Raw genomic sequence first — 27928 nt, 5'->3', positions numbered from 1 at the left:
CATTTGTTTTTCTCCTTAGCATGTATCACCACCTAATATACTATATATAGTAATTCATCTGTTTATGGCTGTCTTCCCCAACTAGACTGTAAGCTCCACAAGGGCAGGAATTACTTTCCGTTATGTTCTCTGCTATATCACCTCTGCCAGTGATGGTGAACCTATGACACGCATGTCAGAGGTGACACGCGAACTCATTTTTTTGGTTGATTTTTCTTTGTTAAATGGCATTTAAATATATAAAATAAATATCAAAAATATAAGTCTTTGTTTTACTATGGTTGCAAATATCAAAAAATTTCTATATGTGACACGGCACCAGAGTTAAGTTAGGGTTTTTCAAAATGCTGACACGCTGAGCTCAAAAGGTTCGCCATCACTGTCCTATGCCAATGCTAAGAGTGAGGGAGTAAGAAAAAGAAAGAAAACTTAGATTGACGGCCTGAAGACTGTGGAGAAAACTGCAAACCATCCAGGACAGACAGACTATGGACAAGAGGCAGGGAGAAGACCACTGGTGTACAGTAAACCCTCAATTTTGCAGACCTCAATTTAACGGACTTTGGATTTAACAGACAACATTTCCAGTCAGCATATCATATGTGAAATTTAACACCCTGTTAATTTGAAATTGCTTTTAACCAAGATTTGCTTATAATTAAATTAATAGGTTATTTTTTTTTTGTTATTTATTCAGTTCTTTTCAACAAATTCTACTGAATAGGCCATATGTTGGAAAAAAGACTGTAGTAATTTTGCCAACATAAATAAATATTACATATTTACAACTATAGTCTACATATTTAAATCCAAGAGTCACCACTTGTAAACGATGTTCAGCAAATGATTAGCATGTGATCACACTGCATTGTGCTTGGTGATTGGTTCTGTTGTTAAGTGCATGACTTTCTGCAGCAGTTGTAATGCGTGCCAGCACGTGTTCCTACTTGCACAAAGCCACGCCCCAGCCGTGTGCATTTGTTTCTCGCAGCGACGGGTGAGTGCACACATTTACCAGACCTATTCAGTATAAATTTAAAATTGCAGTAATACATATAGAAAAATTTTCTGTGAAATTAAGCTTTCCATACATACTGAATTTTAATTATACAAATGTGTCTAAATAAGTAAAAACAGGTAAACTAATTTGTCAATTTTTTCACATATGCATTCGGAAAACCTAATTTATTATATAATGGACTTTCAGCTTTAACAGACACCCCTTCGCCCAAATTAGTCCGTTATATCAAGGTTTTACTGTGCTTATCCCTCAGGCAGAGAGAAGGGAAAGAAGGAAAATGTGGTAAAAACACTTCTTAATCATTTATCTGGTTCACTAATATGTAAGGAAATAGCAAACCAGTCAACATCATCTAAGACCCACAACCCAGCATAATAAACCAACAAGAATGAAGCTTTGGAAACATACTGTTCTCTTGCTTCTGGATTCATCTTTTCATCGTTCTTTTTAATCAAGTTCCAGAATTTTCTTAGCTTAGGTGTCTTTTTTAATTCTAATTCCAAGCGTGCCTGAAAGAATTATGAGATATTAAATCACCAGTAATCTCAAAATTTTCAAGAATAAAGATTAGATCAACTATTAGTTTTCTAATGTATGAATATAACAGAGAGCAATGGGATAAAATCTGAAAGCAATATGACAAAACCTGAAAACTAAGAAACGAATAAGTATATTTTTAAAAACTGTTCATTTCTAACACTTGTTAATAGAAAAAAACTAAGACAAAAGAAAATGCCTTTCTAGTCAAGATTTTAAGCTCAATAATCATTTAAATTCCCATATTTCTAAAATTAATTTCAGTTCGAAAAATAGGAGTATTAACATTTACAAGCAAGATGATTAAAAAAGTTTGAAAAATGAGTCTGCAGCAATAAACATAAAACAGATATTATAAATAAACAGATATTATAAGTAAAAAGGTAATATCCACATCACCATATTTTTTCTTATGGCACTTAGCAGTTTTTCACTTACTATTAATTATTTATATGTGTCTGTTTTCATCCCCATTAACTGGTACCTAAAACGAGCTTGCATATCCGAGTGTTTGCAAAAACACCATGCAGGAAATGGAATCCTGGATAAAGTATTACACTGAAATTTGAGTTTTAACTTTACTCCCTAAGGTCTGTTAATTTGACTTTGATATCAGTATATATTTCTAATAAGGATCTCATTTAAAAAAAAAAAGAAGTCATTGATATTAAACATGATCTAGACCTTCTCCTATAGCTGTATGTATATATTCCAATTAAGGAAAATAAAAATTCAATTCGGTATTGAGTCTCATCCAAAGACATACATTAAGATAACCATAGCCTGGCTGGTGTGGCTCAGTAGTTGAGCCAGGAGGTCACGGTTTGATTCCCGGTAAGGGCACATGCCCAGGTTTTGGGTTCGATCCCATGTGGGACGTGCAGGAGGCAGCCGATTGATGTCTCTCACAACACTGATGTTTCTATCTCTCTCTCCCTCTCCCTTACTCTCTGAAGTCGATAAAAATACTCAAAAAGAAAAAGAATAACTGTATTTTGCTAAATTAAGGCCCTTCTATATTAGCTCAATAGATATTATCTTATATCACCTTATAGTACTAAAATTAGGTAAAATACATTGGTTTATACATAAGAACTTTAAAACTGAAAAACTAAACCTATGATAAAATTAATGAATGGTAAATTAGATACATTTTTTTAAAGCAGGAAAAGGAATTTTTAGCTACTATTTTATACTCATATTAAAGCTACATAGTCTAAAAACCACATGCTGCACTTATAACATATATACAACTAAATTTCGAATTTAGATACTTACAGGCTGTAAGCCCATCCACATTGGGAGGGAGATAAGCTGCTGTACTTGACTTCGTATCAAGTCTACTTCCTGTTTAAAGCATAAATTAAACAAGTTTATAAACGCATAAGCATTTTAACCTAAGTCTTCACATATGCAACATACCATCTTTTTAAATTCGGGGGGGAGGGGGGGGGAATGCGACCAATATTTTTAAATTAATGACACTGTAATATTAAGAAGTTCAATACTTTGTTTTAAAAGGTACAGTTAATCCTCATTATTTGCACAATCTGTATTTGTGAATTCATCTACTTGCAAAAATGTATCTGTAACCCCAAATGCAACATCCTGACGCTTTCAGTCATTCACAAACAACACAGAGCAGTGAAGATGTGAGTTATCCAACATGCATGTTTCTAGCTCTGCCTTCTCGTTTCAGCTCTTCTATAAACAAGTGTCCTTTTCCTGTCTATTTAGTGCTACTTCTTCACATTTTTGTGCCTTTTTAGTGTGGTTTTGCTATTGAAAATGGCCCCCAACCACATGGTTGAAGTGTTGTCTATTGTTCCTAGGCTCAACAAGGCTGTGACGTGCCTTACAGAGAAAGTGAGTTATATCAGATTTGTTCAGATGTAAGTCATGAGCCATTTGCAATGAATTCAACGTTAATGAGTCGACAATATATATTACATAAGGTGTGTTTAAACAGAAACAAAACATATAAAACAAGGTTATGTAGTGACTGGTTGATGAAAATGTGACCAGAGAGGCTTGCTGAACCTAAACCTATATTTCCCCTGAGAAGCAATGGCTCAGGTTTAGCTAATTCACTGTTCACAGAAACTCTAAAGAGCATAACTACCTCAGATCATGAGAAGTGACCATACATTCAAAAAATATAGAACATTTCAATAAGCTGGCTTTAATTAAACCTAGAACCAAACTAATACTAATTAAATCTCATTTCTGTTCTGTTTTTGATAAGGAATCACATCTATTTATATTTGCTTTGTTCGGTTTAATAAATGTTAAAGATGTGAAAATGACATTAAAAGGGGGCATTATAAATCTATTTTTTATGCCTTTACAAGATCCATGTGAGATAGTACATGGTAACAGGTAATAACCATCCCTCTACCAACATTCAGTCTCCAGGACAGGAAACAACCCCATGCATTCTCCTGCAGGGGTCTAAGTGCACATCAATTCAGAAGCACTTATCTTTAAATAAATAGGCATATACATTCAGATAACCATAGGAGGGAAGAACAAATAAAATATTTATTATTGTAAATATTTAATTTTTTACAAGATAATCTTATGAAGGGTTAGAAATGTATCATATACAACCCTAGAGATTTTCAAAGATCATCCACAAGTGCCCCTACTCAGTCAACTCAAAACGAGCCTCCTGCTGACCTGCCAGCCTGCGGTGAAGTATGACTGAGAGTAACGAAGGTGCTTCTGTCTGTAGCTATAGCACAGATCTCATCACTCAAAAGTCCTATTAACCAGACTCTCTGCTGCTCTACCTTGGAGAATTTCAGTTCTCATTATCATTTTTCTTAGAGTCTAATAGAAAAAAGAGAGAGCAAGTCCAAATCTATGAAAAAGGAAACATCTTATAAAATGGTTTAAGAAGTGGCTGAAATAATTAAGCTGTTAGCATTATCCTCATTGCCCAGTGCTGTGAATGAAGAGTTGCTACAGAGGTAAGACCATCTACAGTCAACTTAAAAGAACAAAAAAACTTGAAAGTTCCCCGAACGTAAAGTCAAATTACCAAACTATTGAAGCAGTGATCAAGAAAAAGCAGTAAGACTGTCTGTTCATGGAGTGAAAATTCACCATCAGTTTCAGCCAATGCTGCTTTCAAGATGCACTTGAAGAAGAATGGGAAGTGGTCTGGCTTCTTCTTGAAAGTCTGAGAAGAGAAAAATAAAAATTCATTTTGAAATAGCTTGCTCACCTCTTTTTCTTCCTTAAACAAGCAGTCGTAGACTTTTTAGAAGTCTACTTAAAAAAACAAATAATTACCAAAAGATTATTTGCTTACTTATAATTAACTAGAGGCCCGGTGCACAAAAATTTGTGCACTCGGGGGGGAAAGGGGGATCCCTCAGCCCGGCCTGTGCCCTCTCGCAGTCTGGGACCCCTCGGGAGATAACGACCTGCTGGCTTAGGCCTGCTCCCGGGTGGCAGAGGGCAGGCCCAATCCCTAGGTGCAGCCCCTGGTCAGGCTCAGAGCAGGGCTGATTAGGGAGTTGGGGCGCCGCCCCTGTCATGCACAGAGCAGGGTGGATCGGGAGGTTGCAATGCCACCCTCAGTCACGCTCAGGGTAGGGCTGATTGGGGGGTTGGGGCACCACACCCTGTCACACTCAAGGCAGGGTCAATGGGGAGGTTGCAGCACCACCCCCTGTCACGCACAGAGCAGGGCCAATCGGGGGTGGGGCGCTGCCCCGTCACTCACAGAACAGGGTCCATCAGGGGGGTTGGGCTCCGTACCCTGTCACGCAAAGCTAAAGCTGGCCCAGAATAAAAAATGCCCTCTCACAATCTGAGTTAGGGAGCTCCCCCGTTACGCACAGAGCAGGGCTGATCAGGGGGTTGGGGAGCTCCACCCTGTCACTCACGGAGTAGGGCCGATAGGGGAGTTGGGGCACTGCCCCCTGTCACACTCAGGGCAGGGCCAATGGGGAGGTTATGGCTCTACCCCGTCACACACAGAGCAGGGCCTGTGGGGGAGAGGGGGCGCCGCACCCTGTCACACACAGAGCAGGGCCGATCAGGGGGTTGGGGAGCTCCCCCCTATCAGGCACAGAGCAGGGCTGATCAGGGGGTTGGGGCGCCTTCCCCTGTCACGAACAGAGCAGGGCGGATAGGGAGGTTGTGGCCCCGCCCCCTGTCACACACAGAGCCGCAGGGCGATCAGGGGGTTTGGGTGCTGCCCCGTCACGCTGATCCCGGTACTGGGAGGCATATTACACTTTTACTATATAGAGGCCTGGTGCACGGGTGGGGTCCGGCTGGTTTGCCCTGAAGGGTGTCCTGGATCAGGGTGGGGGTCCCCACTGGGGTGCCTGGCCAGCCTGGATGAGGGAATGATGGCTGTTTGCAGCTGGTCACACACCCTTCAGGCTGGGGGTCCCCACTGGGGTGCCTGGCCAGTCTGGGTGAGGGGCTGAGGGCTGTTTTCAGGCTGGCGGGTGACTGAAGCTCCCAACTGCTCCTTTTTTCCTTTTTTTTTTATTCTGGGCCAGCTTTAGCTCTGAGGCTCCAGCTCTTAGGCCTCCGCTGCTGAAAGCAGGTTTCTGGCCTTTGTTTACCTTCTGTATTTGAAACAATGTTGCGATCCTGCTGGATGAAGCCTGGCGACTAAAGCAGGTTTCTGGGGTTTTGTTTAGATTCTATATTTGTAAGATAGTTGCTTAGAGTTGCAGCTCAGAGGCCGGCAGCGGCAGGCGGGGAACGTTGGAGTCCTCCATCACTGAAGCAAGCAAGCCTCATGTTAGTTTCAAGCTGCCTGGCTGCCGGCTGCCATCTTGGCTGGCAGTTAATTTGCATATCACCCTGATTAGCCAATGGAAGGGTAGCGGTCGTATGCTAATTACCATGTTTCTCTTTTATTAGATAGGACTAGAGGCCCAGTGCACGGATTCGTGCACTCTCACAATCTGGGACCGCTTGGAGAATGTCGGACTGCCAGTTTTGAGAGATGTAGTAGTGCACGAAGCTGCAGTTGGCCAGAGAGGAACCCAAGCCCGACAGGGTGCTGTGCCACTCCGGCTCATCCCAGCCCCCTGCGCCTGCTGCCGTTGAACCCGGGGTCTGGCACCCATTGGTCAGCTGAGCAGTACTCCTGCTGTGGGAGTACACTGATCACCAGAGGGCAGCTCCTGCATTGAGCGTCTGCCCCCTGGTGGTCAGTGCACATCATAGCGACCAGTCAAACGGTCAACCATGCTTAGGGTTTTATATATATAGGTGGTAGGTAGCAAGTCAAATAGTATAGGTTTCTGGACTATTGAGAGTTGCAGAAATCTTTGGCTAATTCAATAATGGCTTTAATTTCTTTATCTTTTCTTTGGTGGATTATGCCTGTAACTACTTAGGCTTTATTGTTTCAGTAGGATCTGAGGTGGTTTAAATCTTCTGATTTAAAGAAAAGAAACAGCATCTTCAGCAAAAATTATAGTGCTCCCACTTTAATTAATCTCAAGGACACCCTCTCCTTTTTTATATTCCCTCTTTTCTCTTAACATGTAAATAATGTTTTTTAAAAAAGTATGAATAATGTAAAAATATTCAATTCTCTCTTTGATCTACCTCTCTATTCAGTTTCTGCCACATTTCTCTCCTTTCATAGACAAGTGCTCCAAATGTACAGTCCACACTAGTTGTTTTCATTCACTTCTCTAAAAAAACTTCCACCCACAGCAGCCCCCTGAAACTGCTACACTGTCAAGTCCAAAGGACTCTTACCCACCCTCAACTCATGTTCAATGTGCTGCAGGCTCCTCTTCCCTTTTTCCCTTATGCGGCAGTGGTTACCTAGAGTTCTAGCCTCATACTTCTTCTACCACCCCTCCCCACAAATGCCACACTACCAAATGTTAATGATTCCAAATACACATCTTCTGTCCAGATTTCTCGCTTTAGTTCTAATCTTACATTCCTCTGTAGTGATATCTTAATTCCAAAGGCAATTTAAACTTGATAAATCCAAAACTCAATTCAACAATTTTGTGCCCTCCAAAGTATTCCTCAATCCTCTTTTACCTATTTTGTAAATGGTATTATCTTTTCTATTCAGTTGACCAAGCCTGGAAGGTTATTGAAAATATTAACCCTCCTCTAATGCTACAGTGATTATCAAGTCCAATGTATTCTACTTTCTAAATCTCTGTGTAACCTCTTAATCTGCATTGCCATTTCTCTATTTCAAACCACCAAGTGGTCTTTATAATATGCAAACTGATCCGGTCATTCTCTCACTCAAAAGATTTCCTCTCTTCTTTCCTAAGGTTGTCTGAAGCAACTTCAAGAAATCCCTAAGATCTCTCAATAAGACACAAGGCCCATATTTTGCTTTGGGCTCTAATCTGCCATAGATGGTAGTCACTTCTTGAATATTTGACAAAAGAAACCATGCTTTTATTTTAAAGAGTCTAACACCTTTTCACTTTGGAGATGAACCCTCAAAAGAGATGACAAGTATCCATTCCTTTTTTTCATTTAAAAAAGAATGACTGAAAGGGAAGAAAGTCATTTTAGGGTGGCCAAAGGAAACCTAGATTTTGAACCTCTACTGACCAAGCCTCTATTATATTAAGCACAAAGAGAAAATGTCAGTCTATTAGAAGATTCAAAACAATAAAATGAATACCAATTCAGAAACAAAGAGAAAACTGAAATTACAATATAAACATCTGTCTTGACTTTGGAAACACTATTTTATACACGTGAAACTACAGTTGTGAAACAAGGCACTGCAAAATATTAGCTCACTGAGCATTATCTATCTGCACTAATTAATATAAACTTCACTTTATCTGATGTAAAAGTCTTTATAATCCATGTCATTCTTTTTTTTAAGCACAAAGCAGAAAAATAATTCCACATTCATAATTTTTTAATTAATAGTAAATTAGTTTGAAGGAAGTATTGAAACCAAATGAAATCTAGCATTATTTTTTAATATATCTATTCTTTCTCTCAACATTTAGTTTATTACTGGGTAAAATTCTGTTCTGAAAATATTATTTAGTACTGGTAAAAAGTTCTGCTACTTTGCAATGGCTTTAAGTGAACACAGTATGAAGTAACTTAAATCTGTTACCTCCCATGCAGGGACATTTTCTCTGAACTTCTCATTCACCATACAACAGATGGACATTAAATAGGCCTTGCTGGACACTTCCGGAGAATAATTCATCCAAAGGTAATTTTCAAGGTACTGGCTGTGAAGAGTGAAAAGGCATAGGATATTTCTTTAGTTACTGACATTTGTAATATGTCATTCACCTAAAAAGCATATTATTTACAACTTTCTGAGAATATTCTGAATTTCTATTTGTAATTTGAGAAACATTCACCAATTTACTTGTAATCTAGGTCACTGCTACTTACTACAAACTTATGTATAGCAAATGCAGCTTTGGAGAGTAACAGTCTTATATTTCAAATAGGAAGACATCAAAGATTACTGACATGTAATTATCACCACGAGAACATTAGGTCTGCCTTTACCTAAGTCTCTTTGTAGAGTAATAAATAAAAATATCTGACAAATGTCAGTTTTAAAACAAAATGATATGATGGGCAGTTTCAGAGAGAAGTGTAATTGAGAATTAACATTGACTCCTATCAGAACCAAGTGACTTCCTAAGAAAGATACTTAACAATCAAGAGTCTTTGTAATATTTAATTTACAAGGTATTCAACATAAGTCAGTTTTCAAGATAATGGCATTTTCCCCTCAAGATGCCAAAATTCTTATTTTAAGACCGTGGTGAAGTATTCTTAATCACATTACATGTTTCTGATTTCCAAAACATAACTTAGTCATTTCTTATTCAGGGTAGTTATAAGCATCAATTACTGTACTGGGCTGTACTCTAAAGCAGCGGTCGCCAACCTTTCGGACCTCACGGACCACCGGTTGGCGACCGCTGCTCTAAAGCACTAATTTTTAAAAAGCAGGATTTGTTGTTCCTACTTTAAATTATTCCACATGCATAACGTTTTAATCACTTACACCTGCATGTGCACGTGTGCACACACACACAGACAATTAAGTGTTTTAGATTCTGCTATGCACTATAATTTTTCTATTACTTCTATGCTTCAAAGATCTGCTCATATTAGTATTTCCATGAATCTATCTTTAGCAATCCTTCTTGCTTAATTTGTGAGAACCTAGGAAGATGGATAAGGAATATTTTACTCAAAATAATGGTCAAGACTTCAAGTTAGAAACTAAAGTGCTCTTTCATAAATAAAATGCATGAAGAATCATTTCATTCCTTTCTTACAAATTTAAATTCTTTATTTCTGAATTATGTCCATTAGAATTTCTGTTAGCAATAGTCTGTTAATGTGTCTGAAATGTCTTTATTTCATGACAGTTTATCTGGTTATAGAATTCTTTCTAGATTGATAGGTTTTTTCCTGTTTACTAATCTTACTCTATTATCTTCTCTATCATTACAATTGAGAATTTTATATTCAATCTATTTTCCTTCTTCCTCTTTGAGTAATCTTTTTATTGAGAAGATTTTAAGATCTTCACTCTTTCTTTGCTGCTCTGCAGTTACTCTGTTCACAATGTGCATTTGTCACATAGAAATTATATAAAAGTCCCTGAAAAGTAACCAGTTTTTCAGTTATTAAAAATCATTCACTGTCATTGGTGCCTGTGATTTGTTCTGTTGCTTTCTCCTTCGGTTCCTGCAATGCTTTGGTATCTGATATTTGTCAGGACCATAGAATTCTGGTTTTATCCTAACTGTATACCAGCATCCTCTTGATTTTTTTCCTGTCTTCTTGAAAGATGGTATGATGGAAAGGGCATTATTAACCTAAGGGCCAGATGGGTACAATTCCTAGCCTCAGTATTTTCCTCTATTAAATAAGGAAGATCTTATTGGGTTTATTTAGTAATCTCAGTATGATTGCTAGTCTTAACATTAAGTCTAAAATATTATAAAATTGTGGAGGGAATGTCAGATATCTCTCTTTATTATTTTTTAATAGAAGTATTTCATTTTATATGAATAACCATGCTGTAGTTACAGGGTATCTCTCCAAAGGCAGGTCCAATTAAGTATTGAATACTTAAATGAGATCAAGTATTCAATAACAACACATTTCTTAGGCTATAGTAGGTAGTCAACTTACTAGTTAATTCATAACTATAAACTTTAATTTCTCTCTGTAAAACTGCCATTTGTTTGTGAGGGTGAAATCAGCGCTGTGTAAGTAGTGACAGTTGTTAAAAGGGAGCCTCCGACCTCCGATGCAGACTCAACCTCAGGGTAGCGTAGAGAATAGGAAAATGAGTTCTGGCATCCCAACTCTGCCAATTACTTGGCCGCATTATCTTCAACAAATTACTTCATCTCTCTGACCTCAGGTTCTCCCTCCACTAAGTGTGCAGTATAATACTGAACCTGCAGGGTCGCTATGAGAGCTCTGTATGTAAAATATTTAACATTGTGCCTATCTAGTACAAGACAAGTATTCAATAAGTGGTAAATATTACTATCATAAACAACAACTCTGGCTTTTATTCCAGCCTACAGGCCATACCTGGTTGAAATATAACCTAATTTACCTTCATGATCTAAAAATTGTACATTCTCTTTAGTCTGAAATATTTATAAGTGGCTAGGTCAGAACAAGGCTGCCTTGGTAACAGCAACTTAGCTTGGAAGGGGAAAAAATGGCTGTAGAATGAACTCCAATATACTTAGGCTGATGACTAGTTGAACTGAGTAAGAGTTCAGAAATTGCTCAGCACACACTAACTTAATTATTGAGAAACAATTCAAAATACTAGTTATAATGACAATGTAGCATCATCTTTCAAAACAAAGGATTTCATATACATATTCCAAAATAAGCAAATCACAATACAAATCTTCAAAAATTTAAGAATTATTTTCTTAACCACTCACAGAAATGTGTAAAAAATTTATCTAAATGTTAAATCATACTGTCATATTTAACTTCATCAAAGTAAAGACTTTTAACTCACCTAAATTCCAAGAGCATTATCTTTCTGATGGCAAACCTAAAATTATAAAAATAAATAATAAAAATATTTAAATAGAAAATATAAACATTTCGGATTTATCAGTGTAGATGTATTTTGGAACCTTGTTTTGATTGACTCACATATCACAATAATCATAATTAGATATGCATTGATAAAAGCTAATTTTGCTTTTAGATTTTTTGGTTTGTGTTTTGTTTCAGAGTAGTTTGTTTTTAAAAACTGCCAAAGAACAGTAACAAGTTCCCATGTAAGAAACACAATCAACACCATGACATACCAGGATATAACAGAGATTCACAGCCAAATAATTCTAATCAAAACACAAATGTTCGTTAATATTCATAATATTGGATTGAAATTGCTAAATGCTTGCATGTTTCAATTTCTTAAAAATGACCAACACTCGTTCATGTAATATTCAAATAGAAACAAGAGACACATGTACATATCACCATGTCTGGGAATCAGACTTTTCACATGCTTCGTAGTCTTAACATTAAGCCTAAAATACTACAAAACTGTGGAGGGAATATCAGATATCTCTCTTTATTGTTTTTTTAATACAAGTATTTCATTTTATATGAATAAACCATGCTGTAATTCAGGGTATTTCTCCAAAGGCAGGTCCAAAGATCCACTAATTTAGTTTTATCATTTTGTATATTAGAAACAAAGTAACCAGACCAGGACTCTGCCACTGGAAAATAGCCTCTGGCTTTAAAAATTAAATGAATTATCTATATATATAAAACCCTAACATGCAAATAGGCCGAACGATGGAACAACCAAACAACCGGTCACTATGACATGCACTGACCACCAGGGGGTGTGAACGGAACATGGCGGGCGACAACAGCAGGCAGCAGAGCTCAGAACATGGTGGGCAGGCCACGGAGGGATGGTGGAGCAGGTGAGCGGGGGCCCCAGACCAAGGCGAGGCGCCAGTCATTGTCATCGGGTCAAGCCTGTGGTGGTTACTGAAAATTCTTTGCTCCGGCACACTGCGGTCCAGTCTGGTGCTCACACCTGCTGCCAGCACTAGCCCCGCTTGCACCCGCTGCAGGCACCAGCACTGCCGTGAGCAGCAGCTGCCAGCCTTCATTGCCCCTCAGAGCTTCTCCACCTCCCCCTGCTCCTCAGGGGCAATCGGGGCTGGCAGCTGCTGCTTACACCCGCTGCTGGCGACAGCCCAACTTGCATCCACAGCTGGCACCAGAGCCACCACTCGCACCTGCTGCTGGCAGAGAGGGGACGGCTGTGGCGGGAGGGGCTGGGTGGGGCGTAGAGGATGTGCTAAGACCCGCCCTGTGCCCACCGTAGCCTCGTGGCCCACAGCCCTTTCATGGTGCATGAATTCATACATGGGGCCCCTAGTGAATATATAACATCCTAAGAGACCATTACCCTGTCAAAATCTTATTCCACCAATTTCCGATCTCTTAAATAGTTTCTCTAAGTAAGCAATGTCATAGAACTTTAGTGAGAGAGATGAGGGTTTTTACTGTGTAAAAGCACCAAGATAGAACACTGCCAACATACTGGCTGCCAGAGCCAGTCAGTCCCCTGAGAGATACAGCCACTTATGTGACACCCTCTAGATCTCCAGCTGCAGACATTTCCCTTTAATTACAGATTGGACAACAGAACTCACAAAGTGCCACTTTGCACATAACTGCAGCCTCCTGTGGGATCGGGCCTAAACCAGCAGTCAGACATCCCCCCAAGGGGGCCCAGATTGGAGAGGGTGCAGGCCGAGCTGAGGGCCACCCCCCACCCCCGCTGCCCCTGTGCACGAATTTCGTGCACCGGACCTCTAGTAAGATATATTTTCTATCTTACAAAATGGGTCTAGGACTAGACATCATGTCAGAAGCCATTTAAAGAATGAAAAGCTAAAAGTAACAATAATAAATATAAGTAATTTAAAGGATTTGGGGATGGTTATGTTTTTTTGTTACCAATATTTACTGAAAGCATGTTTTCTGCCTGACTCTGTTCCAAGAGTTTAACATGAATTTCATTAAATCTTCCTAAAGTTGAGTAATTTATGTACAATAAATTGGGTCTATTAACTCTATTGTTAACTGGCTCATTAAATTTGATAGGAAAAGAGGTGCATGCAAAGGGAACTTCTGTTGCTGCTGTAATTGTCCCTGCTTCCTTTCTTGGGCTACGGTTGTGTGAAAACATGAGGTCTGGAGCTGCGGAGCCCCCTTGCAACCACACAGGGAAAGCCAAAAAATATATTGTTGAAAGGCCGAGAAGGGCCCTGACATGCCAGACTTCTGGTCTACCTACTTCCAGATTTATTATTAAGTAGATGATTGTTAAGTAAAAAACAATAATTGTGTGCAAAAGAAGCCAGGTACAAAAGATTACATACTGTGTGATTCTATTTACTTGTAGTTCAAAAACAAGCAAAACTGAACTACAGTGTTCATTTTGCGTATTTATGTATTAAAATGGTAAAGGAAAGGGGCATGCAAGGGCTTCTGGGATGCTGACAATTTTTCTTTCATTTTTACCGTGGTGGTGGTTATGAATTATAATAATTGAGAAAGTTATACATTTCTTTTATGCTCTTTCCTATTATATTTCATAGAAAAGGGATTTAAACATTTTAAATTAAAATAAATGTAAACACTGTCAAAGTAAATTGTTCTACAACTTCCTTTTTTTTTCAGTATAAAAACCACTTGGATGAACTCCTAACAGGATTAATAATCATAGCAAAGTGTGCTGGTTCAGCATCCTAAAGGGCAGTGAACCCTGTCCTATTTAAGAACAGAGTTTGGCCAAAACTGGTTTGGCTCGGTGGATAGAGCGTCGGCCTGTGGACTGAAGGGTCCTGGGTTCGATTCCGGTCAGGGGCATGTACCTGGGTTGCGGGCACATCCCCAGTAGGAGATGTGCAGGAGGCAGCTGATCGATGTTTCTCTCTCATCAATGTTTCTGACTATCTCTCTCCCTTCCTCTCTGTAAAAAATCAATAAAATATATTTAAAAAAAAAAAAAAAAAGAACAGAGTTTGAATGGAGTCAGAGACAAGAATTTAATACCTGGCTTTGCCTGTAACTACTAGGAAACGACTTGGGCTGGTTACTTGAGCTCTTGGTACCTCCTTTTCCTCACTCATAAAATGAGAATAATGTGACTATCATAGGGTTATTGTCAGGATAAACAAGCTACTACTGTATATGCGAGATGCTCAGAACAGAATCTGGCAGATAGTAAGCACGCAAGAAGTAACAATTATTTTTAATACTGTAAAATCACACAAAAATATGTTAAGACAAGCCTGCCAAATTTGATAATGGATAGCAAATTTGATAATGGAGTTGTAAGCACAAGTTTCCACACTAATCCAAGCCATCATTATCTTGAACCCAACTACTATAATATTCCCCTAACCAATTTCCTGCCTCTTATCCCCTCCAAATTTGCCTTTAACAATATTACCATTGTGCTTACAACTCTTCACTGGCTTCCCCTTACTCCTCAAAAATTCTTTTTTTTTAGCCGAGACCGGTTTGGCTCAGTGGATAGAGCGTCGGCCTGCGGACTGAGGGGTCCCGGGTTCGATTCCGGTCAGGGGCATGTACCTGGGTTGCGGGCACATCCCCAGTAGGAGATGTGCAGGAGGCAGCTGATCGATGTTTCTCTCTCATCAATGTTTCTGACTATCTCTCTCCCTTCCTGATAGAGGAAGGGAGAGAGATAGAGAGCTAGAAACATCGACGAGAGAGAAACATCGATCAGCTGCCTCCTGCACATCCCCCACCGGGGATGCGCCCGCAACCCAGGCACACGCCCCCGACCGGAATCAAACCTGGGACCCCTCAGTCCGCAGGCCGACGCTCCATCCACTGAGCCAAACCGGTTTCGGCTCCTCAAAAATTCTTTAACATGGTCTCTGGTCCTGCCTATGTCTGCAGGCTCACCAAACAATTGAAACGAAATAACTAGTCTCTTATTTTGGCATTACCATGACTCTGCCTTTACAGTATTTAGCATAATTTACTTCATAAAACTCAACACATGAAAAATATCAAATCTGAGATTTTATAAGGTTTGTGACATTCACAACATAGATGCTTCTATTTCAAATTTAGTCAACTATCTTTTTAAAATACGCACTGGGAATTTACAGGTGCAGATATGGAAATATACCCAAGATACATTGTTTTTGGTGTTGGTTCTTTTTGGCATGATGCTGAATGGTATATAGAATATAAATTTTTTCTTGTTTAAAAAAAATCTGGAGTGGAAGTAGACTAGAACATATATACTGACAAATAAATAAACTGAAGGTTAAGGGATAGGAACAAACATTTATTTATATTTACCCCCTTCTGTATGTTGCTCAAAAAATGTTATTATATATATATAAAATACATATTTTATTATTTTATATTTAACTATTATGTACGTTTTACTTTTAAAATTTTTTAAATAAATGTTTAAAAGATTAATCAGAAAATAAGAAAGTTAGTACTAGTTGAATTGAAATAAATAATTTTCATATTTACTCTCCCTCACATTCCTTCAAAAACAAAATAAACCCTTATGACTCTTAAGCAGCTAGATTAAAGTTTTCTAGCCACCATTTCCCTGATGACCAAATCAAAAAAAGAAAAGAAAATTCTAATTATGATCACATTCAGTTAAGAAGTTAGGGTAAGATCCAAGTTAGTCCCATCTAATCCCTATATATGAAAATTAAACTCATTCCTACCTTGATTTGACAATCTCTTTTTCATATATATCTTCAATGACCTGTTATTAAAAATATAAAAAATGTTTACTATATCAAACAACATTTTTTCAGACCCTAGTGTTCAATTACTGAGAATTACACAAAAATATTTTGATTTAGAAAAGCCATAAAATATTATTCCCATTGAAATAATACTTAAGAAATTTTTCATAATCCCATCACTTTCTTTAAAATGTAATAACAGAAAGCAAAATAGTAGGAAAACATAAATAATAAAAAGAGCCTTAGAAAGAATCATTACAATTACGTGTTCAAACTTAAGTGTCCTTTGATGGGTGATTGGATTAAAAATGTGATTCGGCCCATGTTTCTCAGTGGTTAGAGTGTTGGCTCCACACTGAAGTATCAAGGGTCTGATTCCCAGTCAAGGGCAGGTACTAGGGTCGCAAGTTTGATTCCTGGCACAGTTGGGGCACGTGTAGGAGGCAACCAATTGATGTGTCTTTCTCACATCAATGTTTCTCTCTCTCTCTCTCTCCTCTCTCTCTCTCTCTCTCTCTCTCTCTCGCCAGCCCCCTCCCCACCCCCCCACCCCGCTTCCACTCTCTCTAAAACTCAATGAAAAAATATCCTCAGGTGAGGATTAACAAAAACAAAAAACAAAAAAATCTGGTATGGCTCTGGCTGGATGGCTCAACTGGTTGGAGCATTGTTCCATATACCAAAAAGGTTGTGGGTTCGATTCCTGGTCAGGACATATCAAAGTTGCAAGTTCAATCCCCAGTTGGGCGTGTATGGAAGGAAACAGATCGATGTTTCCCTCTCACATTGATGGTTCTCTCTCTCACCCTTCCTAAAATCAATAGAAACATATCCTGGGTAAGGATTAAAAAAAAAAAGTGATACATACATATATATGTAAATACTACTCTTCGATAAGAAAGATGAAATACTTCCATTTATGACAACATGGATGGATTTCGAGAATATCATGGTAAGCCAAATAAGTCAGTCAGAAAAAGACAAAAACCATATGATTTCACTCATATGTGGGATATAAAACAGAAAGCAACAAATGAACAAAGAATACAAACAAACAAAAACCTCATAGACACAGACAACACAGTATGGTGGTTAACACAGGATAGGGGGTGGTAGTAAAAGGTAAAGGGGGTCAAATATATGGTGACAGAAGAAGATATGACTTTGGGTGATGGACACACAATGCAATATATACATCATATATTACAGAAATATACACTTGAAAGTTATATAACCTTATTATTAACAAATGTCACCCCAATAAATTTAATTTAAAAACAATTTATTTGTATTATTTCTAGGGAAAATAAAAGTTTATAAGATCAGGATCTTTTTTAAAACTTAATTTTAAAGTGCATAAATATTAACAGACTCAGTGTAATGTAAACTGTGCTTTCAAAAGTCAGAAAGAAAGAAAATTAATAATGTAAAGATATAATGGAAGCAAATGGTATTTGTTACACAGTTTTCCAAATACATAATGATAAAGCCTCAGAATTTCTATTTTTTTTAGGTTAGGATAGGCAGAATGGTGTAATACTTAAGAATTTAGGCTCTTGCCAAAACCGGTTTGGCTCAGTGGATAGAGCGTCGGCCTGCGGACTGAAGGGTCCCAGGTTCGATTCCGGTCAAGGGCATGTACCTAGGTTGCGGGCATATCCCCGGTAGGAGATGTGCAGGAGGCAGCTGATCGATGATTCTCTCTCATCGATGTTTCTAACTCTCTATCTCTCTCCCTTCCTCTCTGTAAAAAAATCAATAAAATATATTTAAAAAAAAAAAAAAAAAGAATTTAGGCTCTGGAGTTGGAAGCCTGGTTCAAACCACCCATCTCCACTGCTCATGGCTAGGACACAAAAAAGATATAATACAAAGTACCCCATGGGGTTGCTGTAAATAAGACAACACATGCAAGGAATTTAGTACAAATCCTGGCACATGGTGAACCTTTAATAGTTATCAGTAGAAGTAATAGTAGCACTAGTGATAACTGAAAAAAAAAATTCCTACTGGAATTTCTTGGCTGGTTTGGCTCAGTGGATAGAGCATCGGCCTGCGGACTTAAGGGTTGTCCCAGGTTTGATTCCAGTCAGGGGCACATACCCAGGTTGCGGGCTTGATCCTCAGTCGGGGGCATGAGGGGGGCAGCCAATCAGTGATTCTCTCTCATCACTGATGTTTCTATCTCTCTCTCCCTCTCCCTTCCTCTCTGAAATCAATAAAAATATTTTTTAAAATTTTTTTTACTTCCTACTGTAAAATTATGAAGTACTTTAACATGGTATAATATATTATTATTTTATGGTAACTGTAATGTCTTTTAACTGCTCAAAGTATATTTGTTAAATAAATGTGGGTGGTAGAGGGAGACAATGAGGCAAGAAAGTCTTACTCAATTTATATGAGATTTTCTGTTATTGCTTTTCTTTTTATCAAAATTCAAATCATATAATAAAGTGAAGGGCATAATCTTTCTTAAATACCAACCCATAATAACGTTCTTCTAAATAGGCATATGTAAGTTCATCTGGAATTATTACTTGTGTTAACTAAAACAATCTGGATATAAATTTAATTTCTAAAAAAAAAAAAACCCAACAACCTAAATATAATTAGGTTAAACTCAATCTAGTAGTGTCATCAAGATGTTTTTGTTATTAATAAAAAATGTTCCTAGGAACCCCTATACCCAACATATAGAAACACAAACACGTATACAAACAGCATATAATAAGAGAAAGCAACCTTCTTGATAATTAAGAATAACTAATATATGCCATATATATTATTATCTTCCTAATGAATAAAATGGGGTTGATGACAAAACAAAATATATTTAAAATATTTAAGCTTAAATAATGTCAGAAATTTTGGGTTAAATTGGACTAAGGGTATCTTAAACAACACAATTCAACTTATAATGGCAAAGCCTAAAACCAAGTCTTCATTACATGTAAAATGGCATGTAAAAGGTCAGCCCTATTTCATTTAAAGACCTCTCTTTAAGAACCTATTTCAACAAGAGCTAATTCTACATTTAGGAATTTTTTCCTTTCATTTATTCTAAATTGCATCAACTGCATCATAAGTCCAGTCCTTTCCTTATTGACTATTACTGGTCTTTAGTCATCTATCTTCTACATTAAACTCCCACTTCCTCCACCATTATTAACGATCTTTATCTCAGTTCACCAACCTAAAAATAAAAAACAATAGATTCTATTCTAAATAAACTGGCAAAAAGTTGAAGGAAAATTTCTGCATTTTTACAAAGATTTTCATTACATTGTCATTTATAATAATGATAAATTTAAAACAATCTCTGCATCTTAAACAGGAAAATCCACATACATTTTTTTAAAGCTTAAAGAAAATTCAACAAAATGATAGTACAGGTTATCTCTGAGTAGTAATTTTTATTTTCTTTATGTGTGCCTTCCATATTTTCCAAATTTTCTAATATGAATAGTAGTTTGATAATTAGAAAACTATAGTTTTAACTTTTAAAAGTATGTTGCAAACTCAAAATGCTTACCTTTATATCAAAAGGTGATTTTTTCTTGATATGGGGAGCCCAGTATTTACATGCCAGCTGCAAAAGTAAACCGTAAGTCAGACTTATACATAGACTGATACTGAGATCTCTCACTGACAAGCTGTTTCTTAACAGGGCACTACTGACACTGCGGGGCAGAGTAATTCTACCTTCTAAGGGTCTATATGAGCTTGCAGGCCCGTTCACAGCCTTTGCCACAAACCACTAAATGCCATTAATGCCCTGCCCTGCAACCTACCACTGTGATTTAAAAAAACATAACCTACTTTTTAATCACCCATAGGGAAACAACAGAGCAAAGTGAACCACCTTAGTCAAGCATCTTCAGCACAGAGATAAGGAAAGCCGGGTCTAGAAAGATACGTGAGCTGCCCAATAGTACAATGAGTTAACAGTTGACCAGTACTGAAAACCAGAATGAAAATCTTTGGGAATATTAATTTACAAAATAAACCTTTAAATTATTAGTACAAACCCATCCCATACACACCTAAACAAAACCTTAAAAAAACTGTAGTCTATCAGTGGGTTATTATAGAGAACTCGGGCCCCGGTGCACGAAATTCGTGCACTGGGTGTGGGGGGTGAGGAGAGTGTCCCTCAGCCCAGTCTGCCCCCTCTCACATACTGGGAGCCCTCAGGCGTTGACCCCCATCACCCTCCGATCACCTGATCGGCCCCTTGCCCAGGCCTGACGCCTCCGCCAGAGGTGTCAGGCTTGGACAGGGGACCCCCATCTCCCCCCGATCACTGGCTCTGGCCCCCGCCCAGGCCTGAGGCCTCTGGCCCAGGAATCATGCCTGGGCAGGGGACCCCCATCTCCCTCTGATCGCTTGCTCCACCCCCCGCCCAAGCCTGACACCTCTGACCCAGGCTTCAGGCCTGGGCAAGGGGACCATCATATCCCCCCAATCCCCGGCTCCGCCCCCCACCCAGGCCTGATGCCTCAGCCAGAGGAGTTGACCCTCATCACCCTCCGATCACCAATCACCAGATCGGCCCCTTGACCAGGCCTGAGGCCTCCGGCAGAGGTGTCAGGCCTGGGCAGGGGACCCCCAGCTCCCCGCGGTTGCAGGCTCTGCCCCTGCCCAGGCCTGACACCTCTGGCCTAGGCGTCCGGCCCGGGCAGCGGGGACCTGCAGTGGCAGCGGGGGGCGCCGCGATCGTGGGCTTCGCTTTAGGCCCAGGCAAGGGACCCCTAGCTCCTGGGACTGCCAGCTTGGACCGTGCCCAGCTCCCATCGCTGGCTCCACCCCTACTTCCTGCTATCACTGGCCAGGGCAGCAAAGGCGCCTGATTCCCCGATCATGGCTGGGGGGCAGGGCAAAGGCGGCCCCAGGGCCGCCTTTGCCCTGCCCCCCAGCTCTTAGCTCCCCCCTGGGTTTCCGATCACTGTCAGTGGCAGGGGGCTTCTTCCTGCTTTCCCTTTCGCCTCCCTGCATTGTGCCTACATATGCAAATTAGCCGCCATCTTGTTGGCAGTTAACTGCCAATCTTAGTTGGCAGTTAACTGCCAATCTTAGTTGGCAGTTAACTGCCAATCTTAGTTGGCAGTTAATTTGCATATAGCCCTGATTAGCCAATGAAAATGGTATCGCCGTAGGCCAATTACCATTTTTCTCTTTTATTAGTGTAGACAAGAGTTGGTAGGTTAAAAAACAACAAAAAAGAGTTGGTAGGTTATATTTCAGCACATGAGGTTTTACCTAGAAATTGTGAATTTTACACATATATCTACAATGTATCCAGTTACTTAGATGAATTGTATAATAAGAAAAAACATGGTCTTACTGAGATACTGTTTGTTTGTTTTTTTAAAAAAAGAACCTAAACTACAATCTCTTGAAAAATAGAAAACTTTGGCAATGACAAAGACTCAGTATATTTCTAAAAGGGTTCTATGCTGGAGGCACTCAAATTATAGCTGATGAATGGATGAATGACGTAAAATCTGAAATGTTACCTCTTCTATGAAGCCTTCTTCAACCCTACCTGATGGTGACCATAGTCTTGTCTTTCTGTATTATTATTTGCTTGCTTATCTATCTTTCCTGCCCACTTAATTGGAACACTTAAGAGATGGGACCTATGTCTTCTTTGCTACTATGGCTAAGTTTCTATCACAGCTGACACACTTAAAGAGCCTCCCAAGCAACGAGAACATTGAGCCTGAGAAAGTCTCAAAAACATTACCGTCATACCCCACTCATACGACACTTACCCAAATTATCAATCACCTTCCAACCCAAGAGAAAACACTTTAGTCCCGATTATTCTGTGGTGTTCTCACTTCCTCATTCTGCTCCCTATCGGCATCACAAAACTCAGCCATCTTTTCCTAACATCATACCATTAAAAGAACTGAATCTTGCCGGAAGCCGGTCCATTTTTGCTGCTTGACACAGTCACTGCAGGAAAGAAACATCTGCACAGTATATGTTTCAGGGGACCTGGCGTATATGGCATATTGTTCTTAATATGTTTGCTTCCCTTCTTAGCGCTATGTGTTTTAACCAAGGTCACCTCTCCGAGAAAGGTTGTTTCCCCAGGTGGAGATTTTTCCCTGGAGTTAGGGATTAACAGAACTAAGGAAGGGAATAAATCAGTAAAACCCCTTAACTAAGTGCCAGGCGGGTAGTTAATCACCTTAGCTACGAATGCTTAAGCTACATAATCTTTACTTAGGATAATCTCCTTCAGTTACTTCCTTGTAGCTTAACAGAACAGTAGAGTAGTGATCTTGGAATGGAGATAACAAATGCCCTAACCTTTGGAATAGAATAGATAGGATTAAAATCAAATGGTATAAATACAGATGTAACAGGATAATAGAGAACCTGGCTAAAGAACCTGGCTAGGCTGCTGATCAACTGAACGCTGCCTCCGTGTCATTCCTTCTTCACTGACTCCGTCCACACCTTTGGGAACCCCTGGACCTGCTGGGGCTGGACCCCAACAGAATCTACCCTGGCCTGTGTGGTTCAATGGTTGAGCTTTGACCTATGAACCAGGAGATCATGGTTCAGTTCCTAGTCAGGGCACATGCCAGGGTTGTGAGCTCAAACCCCAGTAGGGGCATACAGAAGGCATCTTATCAATGATTCTCATCATTGATGTTTCCTTGTCACTCTCACTCACCCTTCCTCTCTGAAATCAATAAAAATTTTTTTTTTTTTTTTTTAAAAAGAGAACTGAACCTGATCTGTTTTCTTGGATTTGGGGACTCCCAAATAAATATGTAAATCCTATCATCTGATCCAAACTGTTTACTGTACATCTCTACTTCATTAAAGATCTAGCAAACATTTATTAAGCATCTATCATGTCTTTTTTTTTTTTTTTTGAGTTTCTCCTTTTCCTTGGGGTCTAACCTGTGACCTCTCAGACATCTCTACCTCCAGGAACATACTGCCCTTCACCACACTCTCTAGTCTCATGTAAAATAGGAATTCTTCCAATTCTCCACTTAGTATAGCTATGACAGCACAGATTGTTAAAAATAAATCTTGAAAGATATAAAATAAGTAAAAACATAGTGGCATAAAAAAGTAAGGTCAAAGTTTAGATATCTAATCTTAAAACTAAATTTTAACCTCTACACCTCATTCATTCAATAATAATTTAAAAGCACCCTCTCTGGTCAGGTTTTGGGGGCTAGGGGAGAGGAAGTGGAGGAGCAGGACCACCTAACATCCTCTCTACCGAGAACACCTATTTCTCCACCTTCCTATTAATGTTTTAGACTCCAACTTCAATGGCACTTTATCAATGAGAAAATTCTTTCCTTGGACAAGTGTAATCATTTTAAATTTTATTCTCAAAGCACTTCCCTCACATCACTCTTCTGGCATTTATCACACTGAATTATGATGACTTCTTTAAGTCTCTTAGTCTCCATCCATAGACTGTGAACTCCCTGAAGACAAGAATCACATTTGATTCATCTTTGCAGCCTAAGAGCCCAAAACAGTTATCTGCCAAATAGTAAGCATTAATGTTTGCTATCATGGCCCAAGACTGCTGAGAATGATCATTCCTCTCATCACATCTTAATGCGCCAGTATGTTTATTCATTAATTCATTCCCTCATTCTTTCAGCAAATGCATACCCATCACACAATGTGTCCTAATGCAACGCTAGGTGCTGGCAGTGCAAGGGGAGTAAAGCAGACATAGTCCCTAGCCTCAGTTCTCACAATCTACAGCAGGATACGGTACATAGTATATGTTTACAAACAACATTCTGCAGGACATCTCAGTCAATCCTACAGTTTTAAGTACCATCTTGAATTAATAACTTCAAAATTAATATTCAAACCCAGAACTTGCCAACATGTTCTTGATTCCCACATTCAACAGCCTTGTCAACACTTTCAATGGAATGTCTACAGGCATCTCATACTTACCATGGCCAAAACAGAAATCTTGACATTTCCCACTAAACCATCTCTTTTCCCAGCCTTCCCCATCACAGTAAATGTCCAAATCGTTCGCCCAATTGTTCAAATTATGTTCAGTTTGTCTCTTCTTCCATCCCTCCACAAACCTACTGCCTCTAGTTTCAGAGTATATCAGTCTACTTCAATCTTTAATAGTAGAGGTGATCATCATTAACTGGACCAAACGGTAACCCTATTACTACTTTTGCTCTCCTACCCCCATTCCATTAATTAATGTGGCACGTTAGCCACAGTGATCTTTCCAATAAATTACTCACTGGATTGCAATTGAAATCTGTATTTAGAATAAAATCCAAGCTTCGTACCTCAGCCTCCAAAACTGTATATGATCTGGTCCCTACACATTCTTTGTCCTTATCTCATACCATTCTCCCTCTTCTTATGTTTGCGATCGTGGCTTTCTTTACCTTCACACAGTAAGACCATTTGACTTGCTATTTCTTGGACTGCTCTTCCCAAAACTAGCTCTTTTCTTTTCTTTTTTCGCACTCAGGTCTTAGCTCAAACATCACCTCAGAGAGGACTTTCCTGCCTTTCATACCTCACCGCAGTCCCTGTCACAACATCTTGTTTCATTTTCCTGATAGCACTCATCACTGTCTGAAACTATACTGTTCATTTGTCCGGCTCCTGCCCCTAAAATATAAGCTCCATGAGAGAAGGAAACTAAGAAACGACTTTTACTACAAAAAATGCAGGTATATGAAAAATGGAAGACCTAATCTAGTCTCAATTGTCAGTAAACGCCTCTCCAAAGTAATGAAGATGAACTATACTGAATTAGCCATATAAAGGGAGGGAGGTGGGGGGGAGAGGATTCCAAGCAGAGGGAACAATGACCAAAGGCCAGGAGGTTAAAACTGCAAGGCACATTCAAATAAGTGCAGCTCAGTATGACCACAGCAGAGAGAGACAGGGACAGGAAAACGAATATAAGCACAGGCCAGGTTACACAACACTCTGAACATTTCGGTTCTTTTCCTAAAGACACAACTCTTTAAAGATCTGAAGACGGTAAGTAATATGGCCAGGTCTGCACTTGTGTAAAATCACCCCCACAGCAGTAGGAGGAACGGGCGGAGGAGAGCAAGAGGAAAGACAAGGCAGGTTAGGATGCCCAGGTACAGGCAGCAATCAACGGGAACCTGGGTTCGGGTAGAGACATGTGGCGAAGCAGACAGGTTTAAGAGCTTATTTCGAATGTAGCCATGCGGGGTTAAGGGAAAGGGAGGACTCAAAGCGACTCCAAGGCTTCTGCCCTGGCCAACCCGCTGAGACGGGGGCCAGGGAGCAGGCGGGGCGGTAACCTCTGCACCGCACTATTCGCACTCCGATCCGACACACAGCGCAACGCAGGAGGATTAGGAACGTCTCCGAGGGCTCCAGGCTCGTGCTTCCCTATTCAAAGCCAACCGCGGTGCCCAACGCAACACAGCCAACAGGGTCCAAGCAACGCGCGCAGGCGCAGGGCGCTCCGACACAGACGCGCCCATTCGGCACGGGTTCTCGTCGCTCCATTCAAAAGCCAGGTTACTCTACGCCCGAGAAACAGCCCAGGCCCTTCCCAACCACCAGCTCAGCATCACCTAAGACCCTCCCTGCCGGTCTCAGGGAGACCAGGGTGTTCCCTCTCCCGCGGACCCATCGCTCCTACAACAGACTCTACGACTACGAAGCTCGCACGGTAACTTTCTGTTCATGCCCGTCTTCCCTAGAAGGAGACTCCGCCGGGCGGGAAGGCCTCCTGCCCCACGGCAACCCCAGCACCCAGCGCGTCCTCCTCCCTCACACACGCCGTGCTCGCCCCATCGCACCTGGGTCACGAACTCGGCGTTGATCTGGGACACCGTAGGGGCCACGATTTTCTTGGGCTGAGCTGGAGCCGCCATGGCAGCACTCGCCCTCCGCTCCAGTGGGGAAGAAAGGCCCGCTCCGAGCAACGGTGAGCCCGATGCACTTCCCCAGGGAGCGGCTGCGGCTGTACGCAGGGCAAGCACCTCCGGCCCGGAAATCCTCAGCCTTCACCGTCCCGCGGGATACGCGTCCAGCAGCCCCAACATTCCCCCGGAAGCGGTACGGAACTGAGCCGGAAGTCTCTGCAGGCGTTGGGTGTGACTAGAGAGGCAAGGCTTCGACCTCCTCCGCACGCGCCCCCTAGCGGCAAGCTCAGAGAAAACACCAGCCGGCCGGATTTTGAGGTCTCAGCGAGCAGCGCGCCAAGTAAAGGTGGTGTTTGGTGAGGGTTTCTCTAGGTATGATTGTGGGGCGTGGGACGACTTAATGTTTCTTTCAGCTATAAAAAGCAGTAGTGGAAAAACAGACCGAGAATGAAGGTCTTGGTTTTAACTGTTTTTAACAGACTCTTGGATATCTAAGTTGACTACAATGAACTGCACATATTTAGAGTAAAATCTGATCCGTTTTCAGTCATACATCCGTGAAAGCATCACCAAAATGATAATAAACATGTATTGCCCCTAAGTTTTCTCGTGCCCTTTTGCAATCCATGCCGATTGCCACTCGAACCCACCCATTCTCAGGCAATCACTGATCTGCTTTCTGTCACTCTAGTTGTATAGATTGGTGGTTACTTTTCATAGATTTTACACAAATGAAATAATATAGCATGCACCTTTTGTCTTTTTTCCACTTAGCATAATGATTTTGAGCTTCATCCATGTCGATGCACCTATTAGTTTATTCCTTTTTATTGCTGAGTAGTATTCTATTAAATGGGTTTATGACAGTTTGTTAACCTACTCGTCGGTGGATGAACACTTGGATTGTTTCCAGTTCTTGACTGTTATAAAGCTGCTATGAACATTTGTGTATATACATCTTACTATAATGTATAAACATACATTTCCATTTCTCTTAATACCTAAGAATGAACAGGAAGGAAATTTTGAAAGTACATGCTGAATTGGCTTTGACCTCATCTTATTAGAAAGTAAACTCATTCCAAGAGTGAATGAAAGGCTCTAAGTGAAGTTATAGATTTAAGGAGAATGTTAAGTTTGCAACAATGGCTCCGTTCATTTCTTCCTTTGTACACTCAGTATATATTTGAGGATATCAAGGTGTTTTAAACTGTTGTGTATAAAACACAAAAAGATGCATTCCCTTTCTTTCCAGAAGCATGTAGTTTAGTTCAGTGGTTTTCAAAGTGTAGTCTCAATACCACAGCAAAAGCTAACCTGTATAAATGCAAATTCTCAGGCCAAACCGACACTGAATCAGAAACTCTGAGGATGCGGTCAGCAATCTGTTTTTAATAAGCCCTCCAATTCCAGTGCATACTAAAGTTTGAAAACTACTGTTCAACAGTGACAACAGAATTATGAACAAAAGGCAGTGGGAGCACAGTGGATGAAATGCTGGGTAAAATCAGGAAGGCTTCCTATCACATGATCTCACTTATTTGTGGAATCTAATGAACAAAATGAATTGACCAACAAAATAAGACCCAAAGCAGGGAGGCATGGAAAAGAGGAAGGAGTATTTAAGCTTAAACTTCAAGAATGTATAGAAATTTGCTAATGCAAATGCAAAG

General features: G+C 40.0%; 1 protein-coding gene across 1 annotated transcript in view; it reads right to left on the bottom strand.

Annotated features, from left to right (window-relative positions):
• The window catches only part of AQR (aquarius intron-binding spliceosomal factor), a 95857-nt gene extending 68740 nt beyond the window's left edge, over positions 1–27117 (bottom strand). The window contains exons 1-8 of the mRNA XM_081107938.1: positions 26190–27117; positions 19895–19951; positions 16336–16376; positions 11580–11615; positions 8661–8781; positions 4602–4742; positions 2837–2905; positions 1430–1530 (exon numbers count right to left, since the gene is read on the bottom strand). Coding sequence (XP_080964064.1) covers positions 1430–1530; positions 2837–2905; positions 4602–4742; positions 8661–8781; positions 11580–11615; positions 16336–16376; positions 19895–19951; positions 26190–26264 — 641 coding nt within the window. The 5' untranslated portion in view covers positions 26265–27117. The remainder of the gene's footprint in view (positions 1–1429; positions 1531–2836; positions 2906–4601; positions 4743–8660; positions 8782–11579; positions 11616–16335; positions 16377–19894; positions 19952–26189) is intronic.
• Between the last annotated feature and the right edge of the window lie 811 nt (positions 27118–27928).

This window comes from Myotis nattereri, assembly GCF_964212035.1.
Source record: "Myotis nattereri genome assembly, chromosome: 1".
NCBI lineage: Eukaryota > Metazoa > Chordata > Mammalia > Chiroptera > Vespertilionidae > Myotis > Myotis nattereri.
This window is presented reverse-complemented; position numbering and strand designations above follow the sequence as displayed.